The 25,549-nt window shown below is 35.9% G+C and overlaps 1 protein-coding gene and 1 pseudogene across 1 annotated transcript in view; one reads left to right on the forward strand and one right to left on the reverse strand.

Moving 5' to 3' along the window:
• Positions 1 to 25,549, reverse strand: part of Galnt1 (polypeptide N-acetylgalactosaminyltransferase 1) — a 107,828-nt gene that overhangs the window by 51,772 nt on the left and 30,507 nt on the right. Inside the window, exon 5 of the mRNA XM_015482433.2 lies at positions 6,462 to 6,628. Within this exon, the coding sequence (XP_015337919.2) occupies positions 6,462 to 6,628 (167 nt within the window). The remainder of the gene's footprint in view (positions 1 to 6,461; positions 6,629 to 25,549) is intronic.
• Positions 22,262 to 23,582, forward strand: LOC107139543 (annotated as a pseudogene).

The following is a 25,549-nucleotide window of genomic DNA, read 5'->3' on the forward strand; positions in this document are numbered from 1 at the left end:
TTCACAACTGACTAAAAAGTAGAAAAGACACAGCTTTATCAAAGCAAAGAGAAAAGATCTTTTGAATCAGATCACTTTTTAGGATTTTATGGCAGAGAAGTTATCGATCAATGGTAACATGACCAGATGTCTTCAACTAGTCCCCATGTGACAAATGTAAGGATAATTTCTGTAGGAATGGAAATATTGAGATGGAACTACTGGGATTTCTCTGACTAGCTCTATCTAATAGGACTCTAGCAATTCACAGAAATCAGGATGTAAATTAAGGGGTTCTTTAAATATTGAGCATAGGAATCCAAAGTACTTCCTATATAGTGGGGTAGGGAGGACAAATGGGAGTGATGTGATTCCTGTTTGGTAAAAGCAAAATGAGTCAATAATGAAGTAATCAGGGATATAGAAACCATCCAGATTACAAGTAATTTCCATTTCTGCTAATATACTTCCTAATATTTGAGCTAAAAATAGTATCTAACAAATATCAGTATGGTTTTATGAACTAAGCCTTCAGATCAGGAATACCTAATTAGATTATGAGTAAAAAGGTGGGAACTGCAAATCCCAGGAAAAAAGCAACATTTTGCAGTTAGCAGCTAACATTTTGTGCCTATTTAGCACAACGCTAACTTGTTACATGTTTTACCTCACTTAATCTTCACAACCACCCTGTGAGGTTAAATGTTATTATGCATACTTCAGAAATGAAAATCTAAGACTCAGAAAGTTATATAAATTCAATCAAGGTGACACAGCTTGTTATGGGGTTGGATGCAAGAGTCAAACCCAGGTCTACCTGCCTTCAAAGCCCACCTTTTTGTCCAAAGCAAGAAAACCCTAGAAGGAAACGCTAAAGAGAACAATTTAGGGTTGTGGAAACACCTGATCCAGCATCAATTTAAAATACTCTATCTTGAGAATTTGACAGAATCTCATGTGGTAGGTATGAGATATATTCTTGTACCTAAGTTTAGAAAAGTTGATTGTATCATAAAAAGTGTCTCCCAACAAGTTTTTCCAAAAAAATGTATTAAAAATTTAGTGTAAAATGCTTCCTAAAAACTAAAGTAATCTAACCCCCAGATCCACACCTTTGAAATACATAATTGTTTCTAGTTGATGCACAAAATAAAAAATACATGAGACTGTGTATGATAATGTAACAAACTCATTATTTTACAAATTTTCTTGGCATCTTTGTGGTTTTCATGCAATAAGACTAAAAAAACACTGTTGTCTTTTTTTCAGTTCATACAGAATTATAGACTCAAGACTGGGCGGGAAAGTAGGAATATCAAGTCACACTTTACAAAAATGAAGCCATGAGAAGTGAAGTGACTGTGGTTAGAAGCTACTATCTTTTCTTCAACTATTTATACTAATAATTCATGGGGTCCATACCTCCACATTTTTGTTTTCACTTTTTCTGAGATATAAAGTTTCAAGATTTCATCTTTCAGCATTATAGGTTTTCTGCCTCAAAGATTTGAGCAGTATTCCTGTTCCTTTAGTAAAGAGATGAAAGTACATGTTTTTAATCTTCCCTTTTACAAAGTATTAAAATAAAGATTTTATAAAAGCCATTACTTCACATAAAAATAAGAGTGAATCTTGTTTATTAGAATATCTATAGTTATTGTCCTATAAATGGACCCCTAAACAACTCTCCATCAGGAAGTATGAAGCTATTAGTGAGAAAGGGAAAATCTCACCATTCATAGCAACATCTGAGAAATATTAATTGGAACTCTAAAGAGTAGTAGGAAGAGCAAGAAATGTAGAAGCTAATAAATCTGACTAATTTGACTTCCTTATGTGTAAAATGAGAAAAACAACAATCATCTCCGATTAGGAATCTTATACAAATTCTAAGAGTTAAGATAAACTTTTAAAGTTATGATCCCATAACTACTGACACAAACTAGGGATTCATTCTTTCTGGGACTTCATTACAGATCATACAATAGTAAAGTTCTGTCAGAGGCAATCAGAAGTGATGTATGCAGAAGTTACGAGGTCAGGCCCTGAGTTTACAGAGTCTAGATATTAAATAGGGTTAATTGTAGCACCTACTTCATACTTTTTTAATAAATAGAGCTGCTCAGGAGGTTAACTGTGAAATCAAGTACTCTTGAGGCCATGCGCAGACAATGCATACCATATACTCCAATTAGAAAGTATAAGACAAATTTTAAAAAAAGAAAGTCTGCACAGAGCATTAAAGGATGGTAGAACATGCAGTCAATAAATTTGCACTATGTAAACAGTCTGTGGGCACTGAGGAGATAATCGTGAGCAAGCAACCCTGATGGAGGGATTAGTATAATAGAAGAACATAGACATTAAACATACAAGTCAATAATGGAAACTCTGTTAAGCACTGTGGAAGAATAGGAAGTGTTCCAAGATGTGTTCAGAGAGACGTGACAGGGTCTGGAGAGGTCAAGGAATCCCTCTCTAAATAATCCCATTTGAACTGAAATTCTGAAGATGATGAGATGTTAAGTAGGCTGGGGAAATGGCAGAGATGAGTACTTCCTGGAGAACATGTTCTAGAATAAAGAATAGCAACAGTAGAGGTGAAAGGTTCTGAGACAGAAAGAATGGTTCTTTTAACAAATTCAAAGAAGAAAATTATGAATAAAGGACAGAAGTACAGGACCAGAGTGGCAGGGAATGGTTCAAGAAGTGCCTGGAAATGCCAGATAGAGTTAGGTGACATAAACCTTAATCAGAGAAGTCACATAGTCATGTTTTTATAATTAAAGGCCCATTCTGTTCATACTGGGGTAAACAGATGGGAAGGGCTATCTAAATAATTCTCAATCTGTACAGCAAAGTCTGTAGCTATACAAGGAAAATAATACCTAAGGTTCCCCTATATCAAACATGAGGACCTGGATACTTGACACTTTCTAAGAAAAAAGATAAAAAGAGAATCAGATCCCAGAACAGAGACTCTGAGGTAGCATTCAGGAGACCCTGCCTGGAAATTAAGAGCCTTGGGTGAACCAGCAAAGCAGACATCCTCCCACATCAGTTTTCACTCAGATTTATAAAAGTTGGGACATTAAGTAAAGGCCTGCATGAGGCAAGGGAAAGAGAGCTGGCATACTTGAGTTCACTTTAGAGTGAACACTTTAGTTTGGGTACAAACACATTTCTAAGGAAGCCATATTCTACCCAAACTTACTTCTATACAGCCTTTTCAGGCATTCACAGAGTAAGAGAAAAACCAAAGGAGGAAATGAAAAAAGAATTCATTCTGTTTGTGGAAAAATATCTCTCCTTGAGAAATATTTAATTTAGCAAATATTAACACATAAGTAAATCAAGCACAAATCACTTGCAGGATGTTTGTACCACGATGTACTGCATAATGCTATTTTGGTCAAGGATGGACCGTATATATGATGGTGGTCCACAAAATTACATCACTTAGTGTTGGCACAGCTGTCTTAGTTTGTGTAAATACACTTTGTGTTTGCACAATGACAGTCACCTAGCAATAAATTTTTCAGAACTGTTCCCATTATTAAGCAATACATGACTTTTATATATTGCTCCTTAAATTAAATTAGGTTAATTTTATTGAAGAGGAATAAACTTCTAGGAAAAAGTTATCCATATGAAACTTATATTTTTATTGTCAATAGTAATTATTTCTTTGTTAAGGCTGGTGATTTATAACAACTCTCATTTCACACTGAGTTGTTACACATTAGAGTATTTATGTTTTGTGTGATTACAAATTATTCCTTTAATTAGGGTAAGGAAGAAGATACAAGGCACTTGAGAAGTTAACGTATTATTATTATTTATTATTATTTTTTTTGAGGTGCTGGGGATCCAATTCAGGGCCTTGTACATGCTAGGTTAGCACTCTACCAAAGAGCTATATCCCTAGCCCTAGAACCATATCTTATTCTTCATTTGTACCTGTATAATCTGGCAAAATAACATTTAAATTGTTATTTTTTAAAATATTTATTTTTTAATTGTAGTTGGACACAATACCTTTATTTTATTTATTTATTTTTAATGTGGTACTCAGAATCGAACCCAGGACCTCGCACTTGGTAGGTAAGAGCTCTACTGCTAAACCATAACCTCAGCCCTAAATTGTTATTAACACATAATTTACTCCCCATAATTAATATTCAGTGTAGGCACAGAAATGAAGGGTAGAATATCTGACTAAACCATCTTAGGAGACACAATGATAGAGTAGGTAAGATAAGTTGAAGACAATAATAAAAGAAGTTAAAACAATGGGTCATGAAGTTTAAAGCTGAAGGAAGGAAGGAAAAGCAATAGGAAGCTGTTTTCTGTAATGCTTTCCAAATTTTTCTTATCTAAACATAGGAATACTGGGGGAACACACAACACCAATGATCCCTAAATAGATGTACTGTGGGGGGGGGGGATAAGAAAATTAGGAAATATTGGCTGAGTTTGACAAGTTTCTCTACTGATGGACTAAGTTTTTTTTCTATAGTACACTGCATTGTGAAATCTACAAGGATTCAGAATAAATAATGCCAGCCCATTACATTAATTTAACTTTTCCCAAAAGAGTGCTTTATGAAACTGTTTAGGAGACTGTAAGCTTATGAAAAATTCTGAGATTTTTAGAAGAATATATGGGCAAGAGTTATTGCAGAGATTTATTAAGAGATTAGAGTCTTTTATTACATTACATACTAGGGATTGAACTTGGGAGTACTTTACCACTGAGTAACATCACCAGCCTTTTTTATTTTTTATCCTGAGATAGGGTCTCACTAAGTTGCTGAGATTGGCCTCAAATATTGTGATCCTCTTGCCTTAAGACTCCCAAGTTGCTGGGATTACAGATGTGCACCACAGTGCTTCGCTCATCCTTCTTAATCTTTTAATGGACTTAAGATTTCTGAAACTTGGAAATAAAGAAATAGGGAAACTCCACAGAAATAGAAAGAATCTGAAGAACTAAGGGCTCTCCAGCTTAAGACTCCATTTTGCTGTCAAAGGTACTTCCTATACATAGAACTAAAATTCTCCATTTATGGCTATAAGTAGGATCTAGTCTTCTTTTCACTGACTCAGGGCTGCAGCTTTCCACAGAAGAAATTCTAACAAAATTATGTGGTTTTTTTAAACTGTTCTCATAAACATTTACATTATAAAGCATTTACCACAAGCACATCAGACAGAGCACTATTCTAGGATATATAAAGCACTCAAAAACCTTAACACCAAAAAAACCCAAATAATCCAATCAATAAATGGACCAAAGAACTGAACAGACACTTCTCAGAAGATGATATACAACAGTAAACAAACATATTAAAAAAATGTTCAACATCTCTAGCAATTAGAGAAATGCAAATCAAAAGTCTCTTAAGATTTCATCTCACTCCAGTCAGAATGGCAGCTATTAAGAATACAAACAACAATGAGTGTTGGCGAGGATGTGGGGAGAAAGGCATACTCATACATTGCTGGTGGAACTACAAAATTGGTGCTGCCAATCTGGAAAGCAGTGTGGAGATTCCTTGGAAAACTTGAAATGGAACCACCATTTGATGTAGCTCCTCGGTATATACCCAAAGAACTTAAAAACAGCATACTACAGGGACACAGCCATATCAATGTTTATAGCAGCACAATTCACAATAGCTACTTTGTGGAACCAATCCAGATGCCCTTCAGTAGATGAATGGATAAAGAAACTGTGGTATGGGGCTGGGGATGTGGCTCAAGCAGTGGCGCGCTCGCCTGGCATGCGTGCGGCCCGGGTTCGATCCTCAGCACCACATACCAACAAAGATGTTGTGTCTGCCGAGAACTAAAAAATAAATATTAAAAAAATTCTCTCTCTCTCTCTCTTTAAAAAAAAAAAGAAAGAAACTGTGGTATATATACACAATGGAACATTACTCAGCATTAAAAGCGAATAAAATTATGGAATTTGCAGGTAAATGGATGGAATTGGAGAATATAATGCTAAGTGAAGCAAGCCAATCCCAAAAAACCAAAAGCCAAATGTTTTCTTTGATATAAGGATGCTAACTCATAATGGCTATGGGGGGGGGGCGTGCGGCATGGAGGAACTTTAGATAGGGCAAAGGGGAAGACGGGGAAGAGAGGGAGCAAGGAGGTAGGAATGATGGTGGAATGAGTTAGACATCATTACCCTAAGTACATGTATGAAGACACAAAATGGCTTGAAAAATTGTGCTCTATATGTGTAATATGAAATAAATTGCATTCTGCTACCATGTATAACAAACTAGAATAAATAATTTAAAAAACATAAAATAAGATTAAGATGTGATACAAATTAAATGCTAAATGAATACTCTGAATTTTTTCAAAAAAATTACAAGTTTGTATAAAATCATTATAGAAATTATAGCAACTAATTTGTAAACTATTAGTGATAAAATGTGTAGGATATCACTGCCATCAAAATTTACCTCTTTCACTGGCATCATCTACTAGAACAATTTCTTCTATCATGTGTCTTGGTGAGCGATTAATGACACTATGGACAGTTCGCAGAAGTGTGCTCCAAGCCTCATTATGGAAAACAATCACGACACTTGTTGTAGGAAGATTATCTGGATACACCTTTGTTTTACACCTAAAAACAAAGAAAATACCTTTATAAAAAGTGACTGTTAAAGATAATACAACAAATCAATCTGGACTAGAAGGGATGAAAGAACAATAAAAATGGTATGATTTAGTGGCAAGTCTGTTAGTACCTTTTATTTAGGTTGTGATTAATGTCATATATTTAATAAATACCTATTTAAAGCAATAAGTTATTTTAAAGATGTTGCTCATAATTTTAAAATCAAATACCCCTTCCTGATAAATGTTTATAGTTGATTCATTTCAATGTAAAATAAACTAAGGCTGTATTATTATCAATCCCATACTAAATGTATTTTAAGAATCCAATTAAACAAAAAAATCAGAAACACTAGTTTAGTTTAATAACCTAAACAAAACTATAACTTCTACAAAGAAAGAGAAATAGCATTTACTGAGTACCTATTATGTACCAAGTTCTTATTCTTCCTATTCATTCTGTAAGGAAAACTAAAGTCACATGTCACACTCACGTGACAAGCCAAGACAGAGATAACTAAAAAGCACCAGCAGGGCCTGACTGAAGACCTCACAGCCCAGGTTCTGCTGACCAAACTCCTTGTGCTGCTGCTTCCATAACTAATTATCAACTAAATGCATCTCATTTAGTAAAGATTGTGCTTACACATGCAAACATCAGAAAGATCAAACAAACCCAAAATATATTCACACAAAATCAATACATTACATTGTATTTTTCTAGCACTGTGTTAAGTACAAGGTGTCTTCCTTCAACCTTGTTAGCTAGATATTACTAGAGAACAGATACCAAGAGAATAGTAGTAAGCAATCACCTATTAAGGGATGTGTTTTTAAAATCTAAGCTTCCAGGAGCTGGGGATGTGGCTCAAGCGGTAACGTGCTCGCCTGGCATGTGTGGGGTGCTGGGTTCGATCCTCAGCACCACATAAAAATAAAATAAAGATGTTGTGTCCACCGAAACTAAAAAAATAAATATTAAAAAAATTCTCTCTCTAAAAAAAAAAATAAATAAAATAAAAAATCTAAGCCTCCTAAAAAGAGCGTCTGTAACTCCCTGTTAGATTATCCACACTTGTAATAGTTTCTCCAGTCTTTCTTCCTTTTTTCCCTGCTCTCTCTCAAAAACCTAGTGCTTCTTACACTGTTATAAATTTGGAGAGTGGAAAATGGGAAGAAGGGAAAGGGAATGAGGAAAACATCAACCAAACTCCTCTTCTGATGCTTCTGTACAACCCTACTTACTGTACACTCTACCCTGGGGCTTCTCACAGGCAGTAGGAAGAAAAGGGAAAGGGTAGGAAAAATGATGACAAGGTAAAGGGGATAAAAGGAAAAAGAAAGGAAATCACTGTAGAGCCCCATCAGTCCTTGTTCCTCTGCTCTCCTAGAGAAAAAGGACCAAATGAGTAGTTTTCACTGTCATTCACTATATACCATTTCAGCTCCTCTCATCCTTTTTTACCAAATTCCCATGACCTGGGCTTTCCAGCATGGTCTCCATCCTATTACCAGGAACCTATCTAGCTGCAACTGATCCACAATGCCCACAGCCTTATTTCCACTTCTCTGTCCATGCCCCATTTACCCTGTTTACTCAAAGCCATTGTATATGATCTCTTTCCCCAATTTAATCCTTATTATTTTAACAGAATTGGGAAGGAGAACACAGCCAAGGTTATTGCATAGCTGCTGGTTTACCAAAATAACAAAAAGAAAAAAAATCAAGAGAAACAGAAGGTTATTAGGTAAAACATACCAAGAGCATTGTTAGCCACGTACATGGCAAGAAAAGCAGAAAGCAATAGAAGGCCCATACAGTCTGCTACACTCTGTAGCGCCTTTCCTCCAAGTCTGAAATAAAAAGACAGGACCCAAAAGACTAACTACGTAGGCCATAAAAAAGTGTGTCCCTAGAATTCCTAATAACACTTCTGAAAAGTTTCCTATCACAACTTTGTCATAAACAGTAGCTAGATAATTTATATTTATATAATATTATGCTTCAGGTATGGAATAAGTAATCAAGCCAATATTCAATGTTTTATGAGGATGCATCCTGAATGTCTGACTTGAAAATTACTAGCACAAGACTGTGAAATCAGGAATGGCCTGGGTATGAGCCAAGAAGTTCTGAGAAAGTTTCTTTTATTATTTAGCTGGATTGTATTGTGTCATATATGGTCGCTTTTCCTAAGTTAATCCTTATTAGACAGTAGGTTTTGCAGAAAAGAAGTAGTGATTCAGATTTATTTAGTGAATGATATGTTAAAGAATTAAATTTTAAAACTGTATGGAAAAAAATAAGATTATAAGAACATAGTATTCAAAAAGAGAAAATTAGAAGAAAACAAATAACCCAATCAACAAATGGGCCAAGGATCTGAACAAACACTTCTCAGAGGATGATATACAATCAATCAACAAATACACGGAAAAAATGCTCACCATCTCTAGCAATCAGAGAAACGCAAATTAAAACCACTCTAAGATACCATCTCACTCCAGTAAGAATGGCAGCCATTATGAAGTCAAACAATAATAAGTGCTGGCAAAGATGTGGGGAAAAGGGTACACTTGTACATTGCTGGTGGGACTGCAAATTGGTTCAGCCAATTTGGAAAGCAGTATGGAGATTCCTTGGAAAGCTGGGAATGGAATCACCATTTGACCCAGCTATTCCCCCCTTCTCGGACTATACCCAAAAGACCTAAAAAGAGCATACAACAGGGACACGGCTACATCAATATTCATAGCAGCACAATTCACAATAGATAGACTGTGGAACCAACCCAGATGCCCTTCAATAGATGAATGGATAAAAAAAATGTGGCATTTATACACAATGGAATATTACTCAGCACTAAAAAACAACAAAATCATGGCATTTGCAGGGAAATGGATGGCATTAGAGCAGATTATGCTAAGTGAAGCTAGCCAATCCCTAAAAAACAAATGCAGAATGTCTTCTTTGATATAAGGGGGGTGACTCAAAACAGAGCAGGGAGGAAGAGCATGAGAAGAAGATTACCATGAAATAGGGATGAGAGGTGCGTGGGAATGGGAGAGAGAAGGGGAATTGCACGGAAGATGATAGGAGACCCTCACTGTTATGCAAAATTACATATAAGATGGTGTGATGGGGAAGAAAAAAGAGAGAGCGAAACGTGTCACAGTAGATTGGGTAGAAAGAGGTGATGGGAGTGGGGGGATGGGAAGGGTAGCAGAATACAATAGACACTAGTATGGCCCTATGTATAAACGTGGCTGTATAACCAATGTGATCCTGCAATCTGTACACATGGAAAAATAAGATTACGTACCCCATTTGAATCAAATATATGATATGTCAAGATCATTGTAATGTTTTGAGCAACTAATAAAAAAATTTAAAAAAAAAGAAAATTAGGATCCAGGAAAATTATATACAGAAGAATAGATGACAAAAGTTAAATAATATCCTAAGTCTAATAGTTAAACATAATAATTCAGAGACCACAACAAATTTGCCCAGGGTAATATTCTCCCAAAGTAAATCAGAAAGTACCACAAAGAGTGGGAAAATCATGCATGCTCATGAAGATACACAAACCCACCTGGAGAGCCATAAAACACTTGAGAAGAACCAAAGAACCTTTTGGAATTGTAGATCAGCTTTTATAATGGAGAGACCACCTGTCTGTGTGCAATGATCTACACATGACTCATGAGCTGAAAGTCTGGTCTTTTAGTGTGGTGATGTTGACAGCTATTAGAACCTTTACAAGGTGGGCTATATATAGTGAGAGGTCACTGGAACTGCTGCCCTTGGGAGAAGTGATGTAGTTCTTGTAGGATCCTAGTTAGTTCTCTCAAGAAGGCTGTTATAAAATATCGAGCCTGACCCCATATTGGCTTTGTTATAAACAGTAGCTAGATTATTTATATTTTTATAATATTATGCTTCAGGTATGGAATAAGTAATAAGACCTTCACCTCCTGTGAGATTTATCACTCTCACATGTACTCCCACCATATGACATATACCATGGGGGTACCTCATTATACTATTTAGAGTTACAGCCTCCAAAATTGTGAGTTAAATAAACCTCTTCTCTTTTTTTCTCCATTTATTTTTATTGATGTGTCATAGTTGTACATAATAGAATTTGTTGTTACATATTCGAACATATACATAATATAACAATAGAATTTGGTCAATACCATTCCCCAATATTTTTTTATAAAGTTCCAACCTCAGGTATTTCTTTATTATAATGGAAAATGAACTAAATAACATTTTTTTTTTGTTGGGGGAAATTCACAGAATGCAGAGCTGAGGATGAGCAGAAAGGCCCCAGGCAGTGTTATAAAGCAGATTCCACTCACCATGACACAACTCAGTCTTTAATCTTCAATCATGAAACTAGCCAGAGTAAGGGATAATTTTTAAAAGTTACAGACAAGATTAACAAGATTACAGAGTTAGGAAGAAAGGGAAATGTTTTCCCTTTTTTACTGAAATATAATACAAATATAATAGAAATACATATAAAACACTGACAAATCATTAAGTGTTTAGATGAATGAACTTCCTCAAAGTGCAATGGCTTCCACTGTGCTCCTTCTCCCCAGGATTTCTAATATTACAGTTGAGTTTTACCTGTTTATAAAGCAGTAGTACTCTTAATTTTTTTTAAATTTAATGATCCCTTTATGCTTAGAAATTAAGGACCTGAAAAAGCTTTTGTTTAAGTGGGTTATATCTATTGCTATTTTCAATGTTACAAATTAAGACAGAACTTTTAAAAGCAGGAGAACCCATAAACTCATCACCACCAACTACCAGAGATAACCCATTGTGTCATATGGTGCCCATTATACATTTATTGCCTTCAAGCTCTAAACAGATTTTTCATTTTCAGTTCTATGACACTGGCCCCTCCAAGTGGTTCTCCTTTGCAAGGGGCATCATGTATACAGAAGCTCTGTTAATGGAGGGTGTTGGAGGAACGCTGCAGGAAGAAGAAACTTTACTTCTAATTCCCACGGGCTCCATTTGTTTTCTTTTCCTTCCTACGGTATGGCCCTCAGAAGTGTGGGTGAACACCCAGAGGCATTTAGCAAACTTTTCTGCTATCCAGTGAACTGCAATCAGACCTTTTTCAATGAGATCTGAATCCCAGCCTTAGGGAAGGAGCTCCCTTCTGTGTTTTCCCCCCTTCCTTGTACTTTTCTTCAACTCTAGGGTATCTATTATGTCTTTATCTTCTTATAATCTGTCCCATTATAGTTAATACTTATTAACATTAAACTTTTTATATTTAAGTTATTGTATGATCTGTCTACTCCTTGGTTCCTAATCCACATAGCCCCTCCAACTCCATTACGTAGTAGTTGAAGAATAAGAGCAAAAGGGGTAAATAATGTCTTAGTATTATTATGAGAACTGTTTTGACTTTGCAGACTCCTAAAAAGGGTCTCAGAAATGTTTGAAGTTCCAGCATGACAATTTGAGAACAAGCGAAACAAAGCATAATCTTTTGTCTGAATTTTTTCACTCAAAATTATGTTTGTACATCATCCATGCTGCATGTACAATAGTTTGTTGACTTCTATTAATGCATGGCAATAAACTATATTAAACCATAATTTACTTTTCCATCCTAATACTGATGGACAACAGTACTTCTCAGTCTGGATTATTATGCACAGTGCTGTGATCATCACTCATGTACACATTTTTTAGTGACTATTTGTATACATTTCTGTATTGTTGGGAAATAGGGTATGAATAAGTTCAGCTTTAGTAGATACTATGAAACTATTTCCTAAAGAAGCTGTAAAAGTGCTGTGTTAGAGTTCCAGCTGCTCTACAAACTCATCAATATTTGGTTTTGTGTCATTTTTTTCATTAAATTAATTTTAATGTTTTCATTTCTCTCAGTGTAACACCCAGTATGGGCTCACTGGGTTTCATGTAAATAAAATCTCATTTTAAAAATTGCCTAACTCTGTCAAAGAGACTGCAGCACTCTGCAACCCTAATAGAAATGTATGAACATTCCAACTAGTCTGTATCTTTGTCAGCATTTCATTTTTTATTTTAGCCATCTAAATAGGTGTAGAGTGGTATCTCATTATGGTTTTAACTGGCAAACAAGGCTAGTATCTTTTCATGTTCTCGTTTGCCAACCAAACAGCATTTTGGGTGACATATCAAGTCTTTGTCTAATTTTTATTGTATTAATTTTAAAAATTAGATTGTATACTTAAAAGTTCTTTAAATATTAAATACATAAAAATATGTCCTTTATGGCATATTTGGCTTGCAAACATTTTTTTTTCCAATTTTTAGCTTGTCTTGTTATCCACTGTGCAGTGGCTTTAGCAGGGTGAAAGTTTTAAAACTTGATGAAGTTCATTTATCAAATTTTTTCTTTTATGAAATTATGCTTTTGGTATCATATGTAAACACTCTTTGCCTAACTCCAGGTACTAAATATTTTCTAAAAGTTATAAATTTTTAGGTGCTAGATTTAGATCTATAAGTCAATCTGACTGAATTTTAATAGAACATGAGATTTAGGTTGATATTCACAATTCTGCATAGAGATGTCTAATACTCCCAACACTATTTGTTGAGAAGATAATTCTTTCTGTATTGGATACCTTTTGCACTTTTGTCAAAAAGCAAACAGTTCTATCTAATGTGAGTCTAATTCTGAACTCTCTGTTCTATTTCACTAATCTATGTATCTATTTCTTTGCCAACATCACACTGTCTGGTATACTATAGCTTGACAGTGAATCTTCAACTTGGGTACTGTTCATTTCTCTAACTTCATTTTCTTTAGAAAAAATGTTGAAATCATTTTTCATGGGAGGTATTATACTTTCTTTGCCTTTCAAAATAAATTTTTAAATCTCCTATTGGGACTTGAATGGGAGTGCATTAAATCTACACAGTAATTGGGGAGACCTTTTATGATTGAGTGTCTCACCAGAACTAGAAGAGATGAGCTGTTGGTTTCCTTGCTTTGATGCATACTTCTGAGGATGGTGTCATGTGTTCTAAGTCAGTGGTAGAAGACAGAAAAAGGAAAGCAATGGTGATTCTACTCATTCTCTAGAATTAAGAGTTTTTTTCTGGTCAGAAAGAGGATCTCCCTCCCTCACAGTTTTAGTTGCTTTCTTGGACACTGCTCTCACTGCTGTGTCACCTTGACCATATAGCCTAGAAGCTGTTGTAGTAAATAAGCAGAAAAAGTAGGAAAAAAATGAGAAAAATATCCCCCTCCTTCTAATATTTTGTTGTTTCTTGAACCAGAAAAACAGGACCCAGTGTGTACTCATGAGTGTTGGGATGCCTTTAATACAATTCTGAATAAAAGCAGTGAGCGCAGACATCCCTTTCTTGTTTGTGATATGACACTGAAAGCACAATCTGTAAAAGAAACAGTTGATAACTTTGACTTCAAGTTTAAAAGTTTTTATGCTTCCAAAGGCAATATTAAGGAAATGAAAAGACAAGCCACAAACTGGGAGAAAATATGAGAAAGTAATTTGAATAAAGGATTTGTACTGAGAGCACACAAAAAAACTTTAGAAAGACAAATAATCTAAAGAAAATCAGGCCAAAGATTTGATGACATTTCATCATAGCTACAAGAACGGCAAAGAAGTATCTGAAAAGATCTTCAATATTCTTAGTAGTTGGAAAAATGCAAATTAAAGTCATGAGATACCACTTAATACTCACTTAATACCTGTAGCAGAAAAGTAAAAAAGTATAAATGAAGATGTGGAAAAACTAGATCCTCATAACATTATTGGTAGGAATGTAAAAGATACCGCCACTTTGGAAAACAGTTTGCCAATTTATAAACAGTTAAACACAGAGTCACCAGGGGATCCACCAACTGAATTTCTAGGAATCTACCCAATAAAAGTGAAAACTTGGGCTAGGGATATAGGTTAGTTGGTAGAGTGCCTGCCTCACATGCACAAGGCCCTGGGTTCAATCCCTAGCACCACACACACATACAAAAAAAAAAAAAAAAAGAAAGAAAATTTATATTCACACAAATATTCTCAGCAACATTATTCATAATAGCCAGAAAAATGAATCAACATTGGACAATACAAAGGATGCATGTTAAAACATAATGAATTCAAACATTATCCTCAGGAAAAATGCCCAGATGCTAAAAACTGTATCGTATATGACTATATTTACCGAAATGTGCAGAAAAAGGCAATCTAAACAAATAGTACATTAGTGACAATCTAACCCTGGAGCTGAGAGTGGGAATGGAAAGTAACTACAAATGTGCAGGAGAAATATGTTGGGGGTGATGGAAAATCTCTAAAACTTGTGATAGTTGCATAACCCTGCAAACTGACTATATAAATAACTGAATCATACACTTCAAATAGGTGTATTATTTGCTTCCAGGAAAGATGAAGTAAATGCACTCCATTCTCTTTCCCTGAGTGAACTATAAATCTGGAAGGAATTCATAGAGTAGTTATCTGAGCAGACTTATTATGAAATGTAAATGGGAGCAGGTCCACTGGAGAAGAAGACCAACATTCAAAGTTCCTCTGAGGCAGAGACTGGCCTAGCATGTACAAAACCCTGGGATTTTCATACTCATTCTCCCTCTGGCATTAGCCAGGGCACACTTAAATGTAGTCCAAAGCTGGAACTGTGCATTGAGTATTTTTTTTTTTAAGTTCCCAAAGCCCCAAGAGAAGCCCTCTCCAATCTGAGGAATAAGAAAAGGGTATATTAAAAGTCAAAAAGTAGGGGAAAATCTCCCCTTTTATTCCTTTTTCTTTCTCTCCTACCCTAGCAAGTTTGAGAAGCACTACATTGAGTCAGTCTGTGCTGGGTGAGATATATAGAGAGATCAGAATTATCTGAGCAACTTTTTATATTTTTAGTTTGATCAAAGTTACATACACATGCTTAAAGAGTCAAGCAACTTTCCAATACTTGTTTAAAAAGGGGGGGGGGAGCTGTTCCTTCAATTCTCCCTTCCCAATTTTTTCACTTGTTTCTCTTTCTTGCTATTTATCTCCAAAGTTGTTTTTTTTTTTAATTTATGTATTTATTCTAATTTGTTATATATGACAGCAGAATGCATTTCAATTCACAGTACACATATAAAGCACAATTTTTCATTTCTCTGATAGTACACAAAGTAGAGTCACACCATTCATGTCTTCATACATGTACTTGGGGGTAATGATGTCCATCTCATTCAATCGTCTTTCCTAACCTCCTGCCTCCTCTTTTCCTTCCCTCCCCTTTGTCCTATCAAAAGTTCCTCCATTCCTACCATTCTCCCCCCTACCATCCCCATTACAGATCAGCATCCTCATGTCAGGGAAAACATTTGGCATTTGGTTTTTTAGGATTGGCTTACTTCACTTAGCATAATATTCTCTAACTCCATCCACTTACCTGCAAATTCCATGATTTTATTCTTTTTTAATGCTGAGCAATGTTCCACTGTGTATATATATCAGTTTTTTTTATCTATTCATCTACTGAAGGGCATCTAGTTGGTTCCATAATTTAGCTATTGTGAATTGTGCTGCTATAAACATTGATGTGGCTGCATTACTACAGTATGCTGTTTTTAAGTCCTTTGGGTATAAACCAAGGAGTGGACTAGCTGGGTCAAATGGTGATTCCATTCCAAGTTTTCCAAGGAATCTCCACATTGCTTTCCAGATTGGCAGCACCAATTGCAGTCCCACCAGCAACGTACTAGTGTGCCTTTCTCTCCACATCTTCTCCAACACTCATTGTTGTTTGTATTCTTAATAGCTGCCATTCTGATTGGAATGAGATGAAATCTTAGAGTAGTTTTGATTTGCATTTCTCTATCTGCTAGAGATGTTGAACATTTTTTCATATATTTGTTGATTGATTGTATATCATCTTCTGAGAAGTGTCTGTTCAGTTCCTTGGCCCATTTATAGATTGGATTATTTGTTTTTTTGGTGTTAAGTTTTTTGAGTTCTTTATATATCCTAGAGATTAGTGCTCTATCTGATGTGTGTCTGGTAAAATTTTTTTCCCGTTTTGTAGGCTCTCTATTCACCTCACTGTTTCTTTTGCTGAGAAGAAGCTTTTTAGTTTGAATCCATCCCATTTATTGATTTTTGAGTTTATTTCTTGCACTATAGGAGTCTTATTAAGGAAGTTGAGGCCTAATCCAGCATGGAGAAGATTTGGGCCTACTTTTTCATCTATAGGCGCAGGGTCTCTGGTTTAATTCCTATGTCCTTAATCCACTTTTGAGTTGAGTTGTTTAAATGGTGATAGGGGCTTAATTTCATTTTGTTGCATATGGATTTTCAGTTTTTGCAGCACCTTTTGTTGAAGAGGCTATCCTTTCTCCAATATATGTTTTTGTTGCTTAATATGAGATAACTGTATTATGTGGGTTTGTCTCTATGTCCTCTATTCTGTACCATTGGTCAACAAGTCTATTTGGGTGTCAATACCATGCTGTTTTTGTACCTCCAAAGTTAAGTACTGTGTATTTTTACTTTCTGGTTTTTAAATTTCTAGTTCTAGGTATCATGTATTTGCTTCCTACTATAGAATGAGAATTTACTTCTATCCCCATCCCAACACATATACTTCCCAGTTCCTCAATCTCTCAATGTAATTTGGTGACTTCATTATTTAATGATTACATTAGGATTGCATAAATTATTTTTCAATATTATATTTTTAAGGTTGAGATGCATTATTCCACTTATGCTTACAAAACCCTAAGACTGAAGTATTACTATCCCAATTTTACATATGAGAAAACTGAGGCTTAGAAAAATGAAGTAGCTTATCTGGCAGTTCATGTCACAAAATAGAGAGGGTTGGGAAAATGAACAGGTAGGTGTGAATACACTCAAAGACTAAGCTTAAGAAGACCATATTTGTTGACAGTGAAATGTGTGAGACTTGCGGAGGGTTGGAGCAAACCTTCTTGGGAGGCTCCTGAGATTTAGACTGCCAGCAGAGATCAGCATCTGCCTGACCCTAGCTAGGGGTGTACTGATCTAATCTCTCCAAATCAGATACCACTCAATAAAGTCCCTAAAGCCTGATTAGAGCTAAGCCCCAACCCCCGCCCCTCTGAACTTCCCACTTAGAACTCTGCAGCAGTCTCATCCTGGGAGTACATCCATCTCGTCTGTCTGGACAAAATTCCAAAAGAGAGTACTTTCCATTCCATCCTACATCACAATAGTGAGAAGGGAATTTGAAAGCTATTTCAACCAGCTCCAGCTTTAGTTTTAGGCCACTACAGCTGGCAGCTTGGTGAGTAACACACAAAAAGAAAGGGTTTAACAACTCCCAGCCCTTGCGTGCACTAGAGAACATGCATACTCTCTCTTTTGCTCTCTGTACATAGCCCCAAAACAAACAGAACAGCCAGCATAGGCAGTTATATCCTCATTGACAGTTATAATCACCTAGGAGACAATAGTTTTATTTCTCACTGAGAATTTTTTTCTTCTTCTTTTTTTTTCCCTGTTCGTATTCTTGTTGTGTTGATTGGTTTGTGTGTGCACACACGTTTCTTTTTCTCGTTTTTTGCATTTTTTTTTTTTTTTTTTTTTACAACTGCTCTCTGTTGTGTCTTTTGACGGTTAAGGTTTATGTAGTTTGTTTCAGGTTTTGTGTTTTTTTTCCTCTTTCTCTTCTTTCTTCTCCCCCGAAAAGCCAATTCTCTTGTTCTTTCTCTATCCCTTTACGTAGTGTTTTTTGTTGCTGTTTTTAATATTTTTTTCAGTTGTAGTTGGACACAATATCTTTATTTATTTTTATGTGGTGCTGATAGAAGCCAACACCTTGCACGTGCTAGGTGAGCGCACTACCGCTGAGCCACAGCCCTAGCCCCTTATGTAGTGTTTTTTAATTTACTTTTCCTCTTACTTCTCTGTAGCTGTCACTTGCTACATCTCTTCTGCTTTCTGTTTACATTCTGAATTTTCTTAACTCTTTTCTACCTTCTTATTATATTTTCTTTTCTCATAACTGTATTTCTGCTATCTTGCAGAACTATTTAGTTTATGTAAGTTCTGTTTCCACCATTCACGTTGTTGCAGTGATCAGTACGATGGATAACAAGCTGCTTTTTTTTTTTTTTTTTTTTTTTTTGGCAATTGCTAACCCCTACCATTCCTGTTGTTGTGGACTGGGCATTTATTTTAATGTTGTACACTGTTTACTTCTGTTGTTGCTACTGTTTGTTTCTCCCTTTTCTGTGAGGTGCTGGGAATCTACTGGGACAATAAAAGTTCAAAGGGTAAAGATTCAGCTACTGAGCTAAACCCAGCCAAGAGACAGTATACTTTGCTCCCCATACAACTTAACCAGACTTACACTTTAATAAGTGATACTTTAATACAAAAAACAGAAGAGTCAAAAATCCCAAATTAACAACCAGGCCCCAAGTAGCAACAGCTACTATGCCAGCACTACAGAAAATACTTAAAGAAATACTACACTCAGAAGAAATAAAAATACCCAGAGCTCACAAATGAATAAATCTAAAGAGCAGCTAAAAAATTGAGAAATAGGAGCAAATTAAACATTAGAAATAAATCAAGCCAAGTGCAGTGGTGTACTCCTGTAATCCCAGTGACTTCAGAGGCTGAGGCAGGAGGATCTCAAGTTCAAAGCCAGCATTAGCAAAAGCAAGGCACTAAGCAACTCAGTAAGACTCTTATCTCTAAATACAATAGGGCTGAGGATGTGGTTCAGTGGTTGAGTGCTCCTGAATTCAATCCTGGGTACCAAAAAGGAAAAAAAAAAAAAAAGATGAAAATGACAGGAATTTTAAAAAAAATCTTTCTGTAACAACACGGACAATACTCTCCAATTAAAGCACACAGGCTGGTAGAGTGGGTTAAAAAAACAAAACCCAATTAAATTGAGAGACTCACTTTACAGGCAGGCTTAAAGTGAAAGGATAAAAACTGATACACCATGCAATGGAGGTCCTAAAGAAGCAGGATTAGCTACTCTCATATCTGATACAGCCATATTCAAACCAAAATTAATTTGGTCTCAGAAGAGACCGACCAAAAAGGTTACTTAACACTGGTAAAGAGAACAATCCAACAAGAAGCTATAACAAGAGTAAATGTTTATGCCCTCAAATATTTGTACACTTAATTACATAACACAGACATCACTCAAATTAAAGCTTCACACAGACCCAAGTGCAATAATACTGAGTGATTTCAGCACACCTCTCTCACCAATAGGTAGTTCATCTAAACATAAACCCAGTAAAGGCTCTTCATACCTAAAAAAATACTATAAAACCAGAGGATCTAAAAGATATCTACAGAATAATTAGTCCAACAACAGACAAATTCATTTTCTACTCAGCTGCTCATAGAACCTCCTCCAAAATAGGAGGTTTACAAAGCAACTCTTGACAAATATATATATCTTATCTGAGTATAATGGAATAAAATCAGAAATCAACACATACACATGGAGACATGGAGAGCAATACAGTTTTGAATGAGGAATGGTTGATAGAAGAAATGAGAAAATAGACTAAAAATCTCTTAGAATCAATGAGAATATTGATAAAACATATCAAATCCTATGAGACACTATAAAACAGTTCTAAGATGAAAATTTATAGCTATGACTGCCTACTTAAGAAAACCTGAAAGATCCCAAATAAATAACCTATTGATGTATCACAAGGTGTTTAAAACACAAGAACACACCAATCCCCAAACCAATAGAAGGAGAGAATTAAGAAACTCAATGAAATAGAGAATAAAAAAATTACAAAGGATAAATGAAGAAAAGTTGGTTCTTTAAAAAGATAAACAAGATTGAAAAACCCTTATCCAAACTAACCAAAAGAAAAAGAAGACCCAAATTAATAAAATCAGAGATGAAAAAGGGAGAAATCACCACAGATATCATAGAAATTCAGAAGATAAGAAAATATTTTGAAATTTAATACTCCAATATATCAGAAAACCTAGAAGAAATGGCTATATTTGTAGACACAGTTTTGACCTGCCAAAACTGAATCAAGAGGACACAGATCAATAACTAGCAATGATGTAGTAGTAGTAATAAAAAATCTTACCACAGGGCTGGGTTTGTGGCTCAATGGTAGAGCACTTGCTTAGCATGTGTGAGGCACTGGGTTTGATCCTCAGCACCACATAAAAATAAAATAAAGATAAATAAAGATATTGTGTTCACCTAAAAAAAAAACCTAAAAAATAAATATTAAAAAACAACAACAAAAAAACCTTACCACAAGGAAAAGCCCAGGAGTAGATGGATTCTCAGCTGAATTCTACCAGACCTTTAATGATGATCTACTGTCAATATTCCTCCTACTCCACGAAATAGAATGGAAGCAAGTATCACCCTCATACCAAAATGATAAGGACACATCAAGAAGAGAAAACTACAGACCAATACCCTGCTGAACTTAAATGTAAAATCATATTAACAGAGCTACAGTAACAAAAACTTCATGGTGCAGGCATAAAAACAGACACAAAGATCAATGTTACCAAATAAAAGGTACAGAGACAAACCCATACAGATACAGTCATCTGATCCTTTACAAATGTGCCAAAAATGCATGCTGAAGAAAAGACAGCCTTTATAACAAATGAGGCTAGAACCTTATCTCACCCTGTAAAAATCGACTCAGAATGGATCAAAGATCTAGGAATTAAACCAGAAACTATGCAATTCCTTGAAGAAAAGTTTTGCCTCAACATTCCAACATACTGGCACAGGCAACAACTTACTCAATAGGACCCTGAAAGCTCAGGAAATAATGCCAGGAAAATTAACACATGGGATGGCCAGTATAAAGTTTCTGCACAGCAAAGCAAACAATTAAGAATATGAATAGAGAACCTACAGAATAGGAGAAATCTTTGCTAGCTACTCTCTGACAGAGGATTAATATATAAAGAATATATAAAGAACTCAAAAAACTTAACACCAGGGCTGGGGCTCAGTGGTAGAGTGCTTGCCTAGTATGGATGAGGCCCTGGGTTCGATCCTCAGCACCACCTAAAAATAAATTTTAAAAACCCCAAACCATTAAAAAAAAAAAAAAACCCACCAAAACAAAACAAACAAAAACCCCCAAATAAACCTATTAAAAATGGGCAAATTGGCCAGGTGCAGTGGCACACGTTTATAATCACAGAACTCAGGAGGCTGTGGCAAGAGGATTGCAAGTTCAAAGCCAGCCTCAGCAACTTAGTGAGGCTCTAAGCAACTCAGTGAGACTATTTCTAAAAAAGGGCTGGGGATGTAGCTCATTGGTTAAGTGCCCCCGAGTTCAATCTTTGGTACCAAATGGTGGGGGCAAATTAAATAGACACTTCTAAATAGACATTTCTCAAAAGAAATACAAATGGCCAATAAATATACAAAAAAACAAAATGTTCAATATCTTTAGCAATCAGGGAAATGCAACTCAGAACCAGACTGAGATTTCATCTCACTCTAGTTAGCATGGCAGCCATCAAGAATACAAACGTCCTTTCCACGCTACTTAGGGAGGGGTCCATTCAGCATTGTTCTTGATTCTAATCCTAACTTTAAAGGGAAACTGTCACAATGTCTGGAGCCCTTGAAGTCCTGCAAATGAAGCAGGAGGATGTTCTCAAACTCCTTGCAGCAGAAACCCACTTAGGTGGCACCAACCTTGGTTTCCAGATGGAACAATATTTCTACAAAAGGAAAAGTAATGGCATCTACATCATAAATATGAAGAGCACCTGTGAGAAACTTTTACTGGTAGCTTGTGCCATTGTTGCCATTAAAAACCCTGCTGATATCAGTGTCATATCCTCTAGGAATACTGGCTAGTGGGCTGTGCTAAAGTTTGCTGTTACCACTGGAGCCAGTCCTATTGCTGGTTGCTTCACTCCTGGAACCTTCACTAACCAGATCCAGGCAGCCTTCTGGGAGCCAAGTCTTCTGGTGGTTATTGATTCTAGGGCTGACCACCAGCCTCTTACAGAAGCATCTTATGTCAACCTGCCTACTCTCCTCTGTGCTATGTGGACATTGCCATTCCGTGCAAGAACAAGGGTGCTCATTCTGTGGGTCTGATGTGGTGGATGCTGGCCTGAGAAGTTCTGCACATGTGTTGCACCATTTCCCATGAACACCAATGGGAGATTATGCCTGATCCATACTTCTACAGAGATCCTGAAGAGATTGAAAAGGAAGAGCAGGCTGCTGCCGAAAAAGCTGTGACCAAGGAGGAATTTCAGGATAAATGAACTACTCCAGCTCCTGAGTTCACTGCTGCTCAACTGAGGTTGCAGACTGGTCTGAAGGTGTGCAGGTGCCCTCTGTGCCTATCCAGCAGTTCCCTACTGAAGACTGGAGTGTCTAGCCAGCCACTGAAAACTGGTCCACTATTCAGGCCATTGAGTGGGTAGGAACAACCACCGAGTAGTCTTGAGCTGTTCTGAGGACACTTATTAATAAGCAAATGGAAATAAGGTTACAGAAAATAAATACCAGTTTCTTAAAAAGAATACAAATGTACAATAATAAATGCTGGAGAGGATGTGGAGAAAAAGAAATACTGCTACACTGTTGGTAGACATTGTTGGTAAAATTATAAATTAGTATAACCGATATGGAAATAATTATGGAAGTACCTCAAAAAACTAGAAACAAAACCACCATATGACCCAGTTAATACCATTCCTGGATATTTATCCTATATGAATTAAAAGTTAGCATACTATAACAATACATGTATACTCATGTTTACAGTAGCACAATCCAAAACAGCCAAACCAGCACAGATTGTGCTACTGTAAACTACATGTTTACAGTAGCACAATCCACAACAGCCAAACTTGAGAACATTATGTTAACTGAAATAAGCCAAACTCAGGAAGCTGAGGGTTGAATGTTTTTTTTTCACATTTATATAGAAGCTAGAGAGGAAAAAGGAAAAGAAAGGTGATGGAAAAATCTAAGGGAGATCAGTAGAGTAGAGGAAAGAGACCCAATGGAAGGGAGGAAGGAAGAAAGGAGAAATACTAGGGAATTGTGTTGACCAAATCATATTTTATATTGTATACATGTACAGATATGTAATAACAAATCCCACCATTATGTGTAACTACAATATATACCAATAAAAACAGATGGAAAAATATTTGGAAGCTAAAACTTCACCAGTTAAATCTAATTTATCAAATAGCAAAGAAGGAAGGAAATTAAAAAGACAGTAAACAGAAAACTAGATTCATTAGATCAAAATTTATGAAATTCTAGTTTAATCCAACTGTTTTTTTCACTTGAGCTTCTATGTGTGTCTAAAGAAAACATATGACCATGCTGAGTGGTATCATTTCAAACTTACAGCCACAAACCTCAAGTAGACTCAGTACTTCCAACAGTACTGCCACATTTCCTAATCAACTCCTTCAAACTACTACCTCTCCACAGATTCCTAAAACTTCTCCCTGCCTCCTCACTGACAACCTTGTTTCTAATTTCACTGGACAAAATAAATAAACAAAAACCTTCAGATGAGAAGTTCCATAGTCCCATCAACTCATGTACCATCCTGTATGCACCTGAGATTATAAACGTTGCACTTTCTCCTACTACACAATGCCTGAATACCCTGGTTCTCATCAAAGCCAACTACATCCCTTCTCACCTACTTATGTTCAGGCTCTTGGTATGACTCTTCTCTCAAACTTTCCCTCTCAACTGGATCATTTCTATCACCACACAAACATACTGTACTAATACCACCTTTATAAAAGATAAAGGAAAAAGCCTCCCTGATTGTATGGTCTCCCCATTTAGCAACCCTTTCTCTTTCTTCTTCACAACAGCTTAACCTCAGAAGCACTGCTACATTGCTCACTCCATTGCTTTACCGCCCACTTGTTTCCAATTTGATTTTATTATGAAGTATAGCACAAATACTGATATGGAGTGCACACAAAAGGGAGCTGAATGAGTTGCTAACACTGTGTAACCACAATTCAGAAAATGCTGCCAGCACCTCACAAGCCCCCTTGCTCCTGTTAATCTGTTTCCTTCCCAAGAGTGATCAATCACTATACTGTATTAGTTATTTTGCCCATTTTGACTCCCCACAAATAGCAGCACTCTCTGAATATTCTTATTTGATTGCTTTGCTCAATATAATATTGTCAAAATTTTGGTGAGATTCATCCATGGTGTGTGGCAAGCAGCTTTTGTTCATTTTTACTGCTTATAAACTATTGTATGAACATATCACATTCTATTATTGACGAACAGATGTTTTCCAGTTCAGAATGAATAAAATAGCATTGTTATAAACACTTTGGTCCTTATCACCTAAACATTTCTAAGATAACTTGGAGTGGAATTGCTGGGCCATGAAGAATGTAAAGGTTCACTTTAGTAGATACTGACATATTTTTCAATGTGGCTGCACCGATTTAAACTCCAAAAGTGTATAAGAATATAAATTGGTATGTCACTGTGGTTTTTTTTTCTCCCTTTTTAATTTCTAGTGAGTCTCAGTACCTGTCTCATGTTTATGGCAGTGGAATGATTATTGATTATGCAAATGATTATGCATCTTCTATGATATTTGTTTCCCACTCGCTTTTTTATTGGATTGTCTTTTTCTTATTCATATGTAGCAATTTTTTAAAATTTCTGGATCTAAGAACATTACTGATTATGAATGTCATAGATAATATCTCTTCAATGACTTAGTTATTTCCTTTCACTCTTTTTTTAAATGAACAGAAAGTCTTTGATGAGGGGATAGGAGTGCAGCTCAGTAGTAAAGCATGTGCCTAGCATGTCCAAGCCCACAGGTTCAATCCCTAACATGGCAAAAAAAAAAAAAAAAAAAAAAAAAAA

This window comes from Marmota marmota, unplaced genomic scaffold (assembly GCF_001458135.2).
Source record: "Marmota marmota marmota unplaced genomic scaffold, marMar, whole genome shotgun sequence".
Taxonomy (NCBI): domain Eukaryota; kingdom Metazoa; phylum Chordata; class Mammalia; order Rodentia; family Sciuridae; genus Marmota; species Marmota marmota.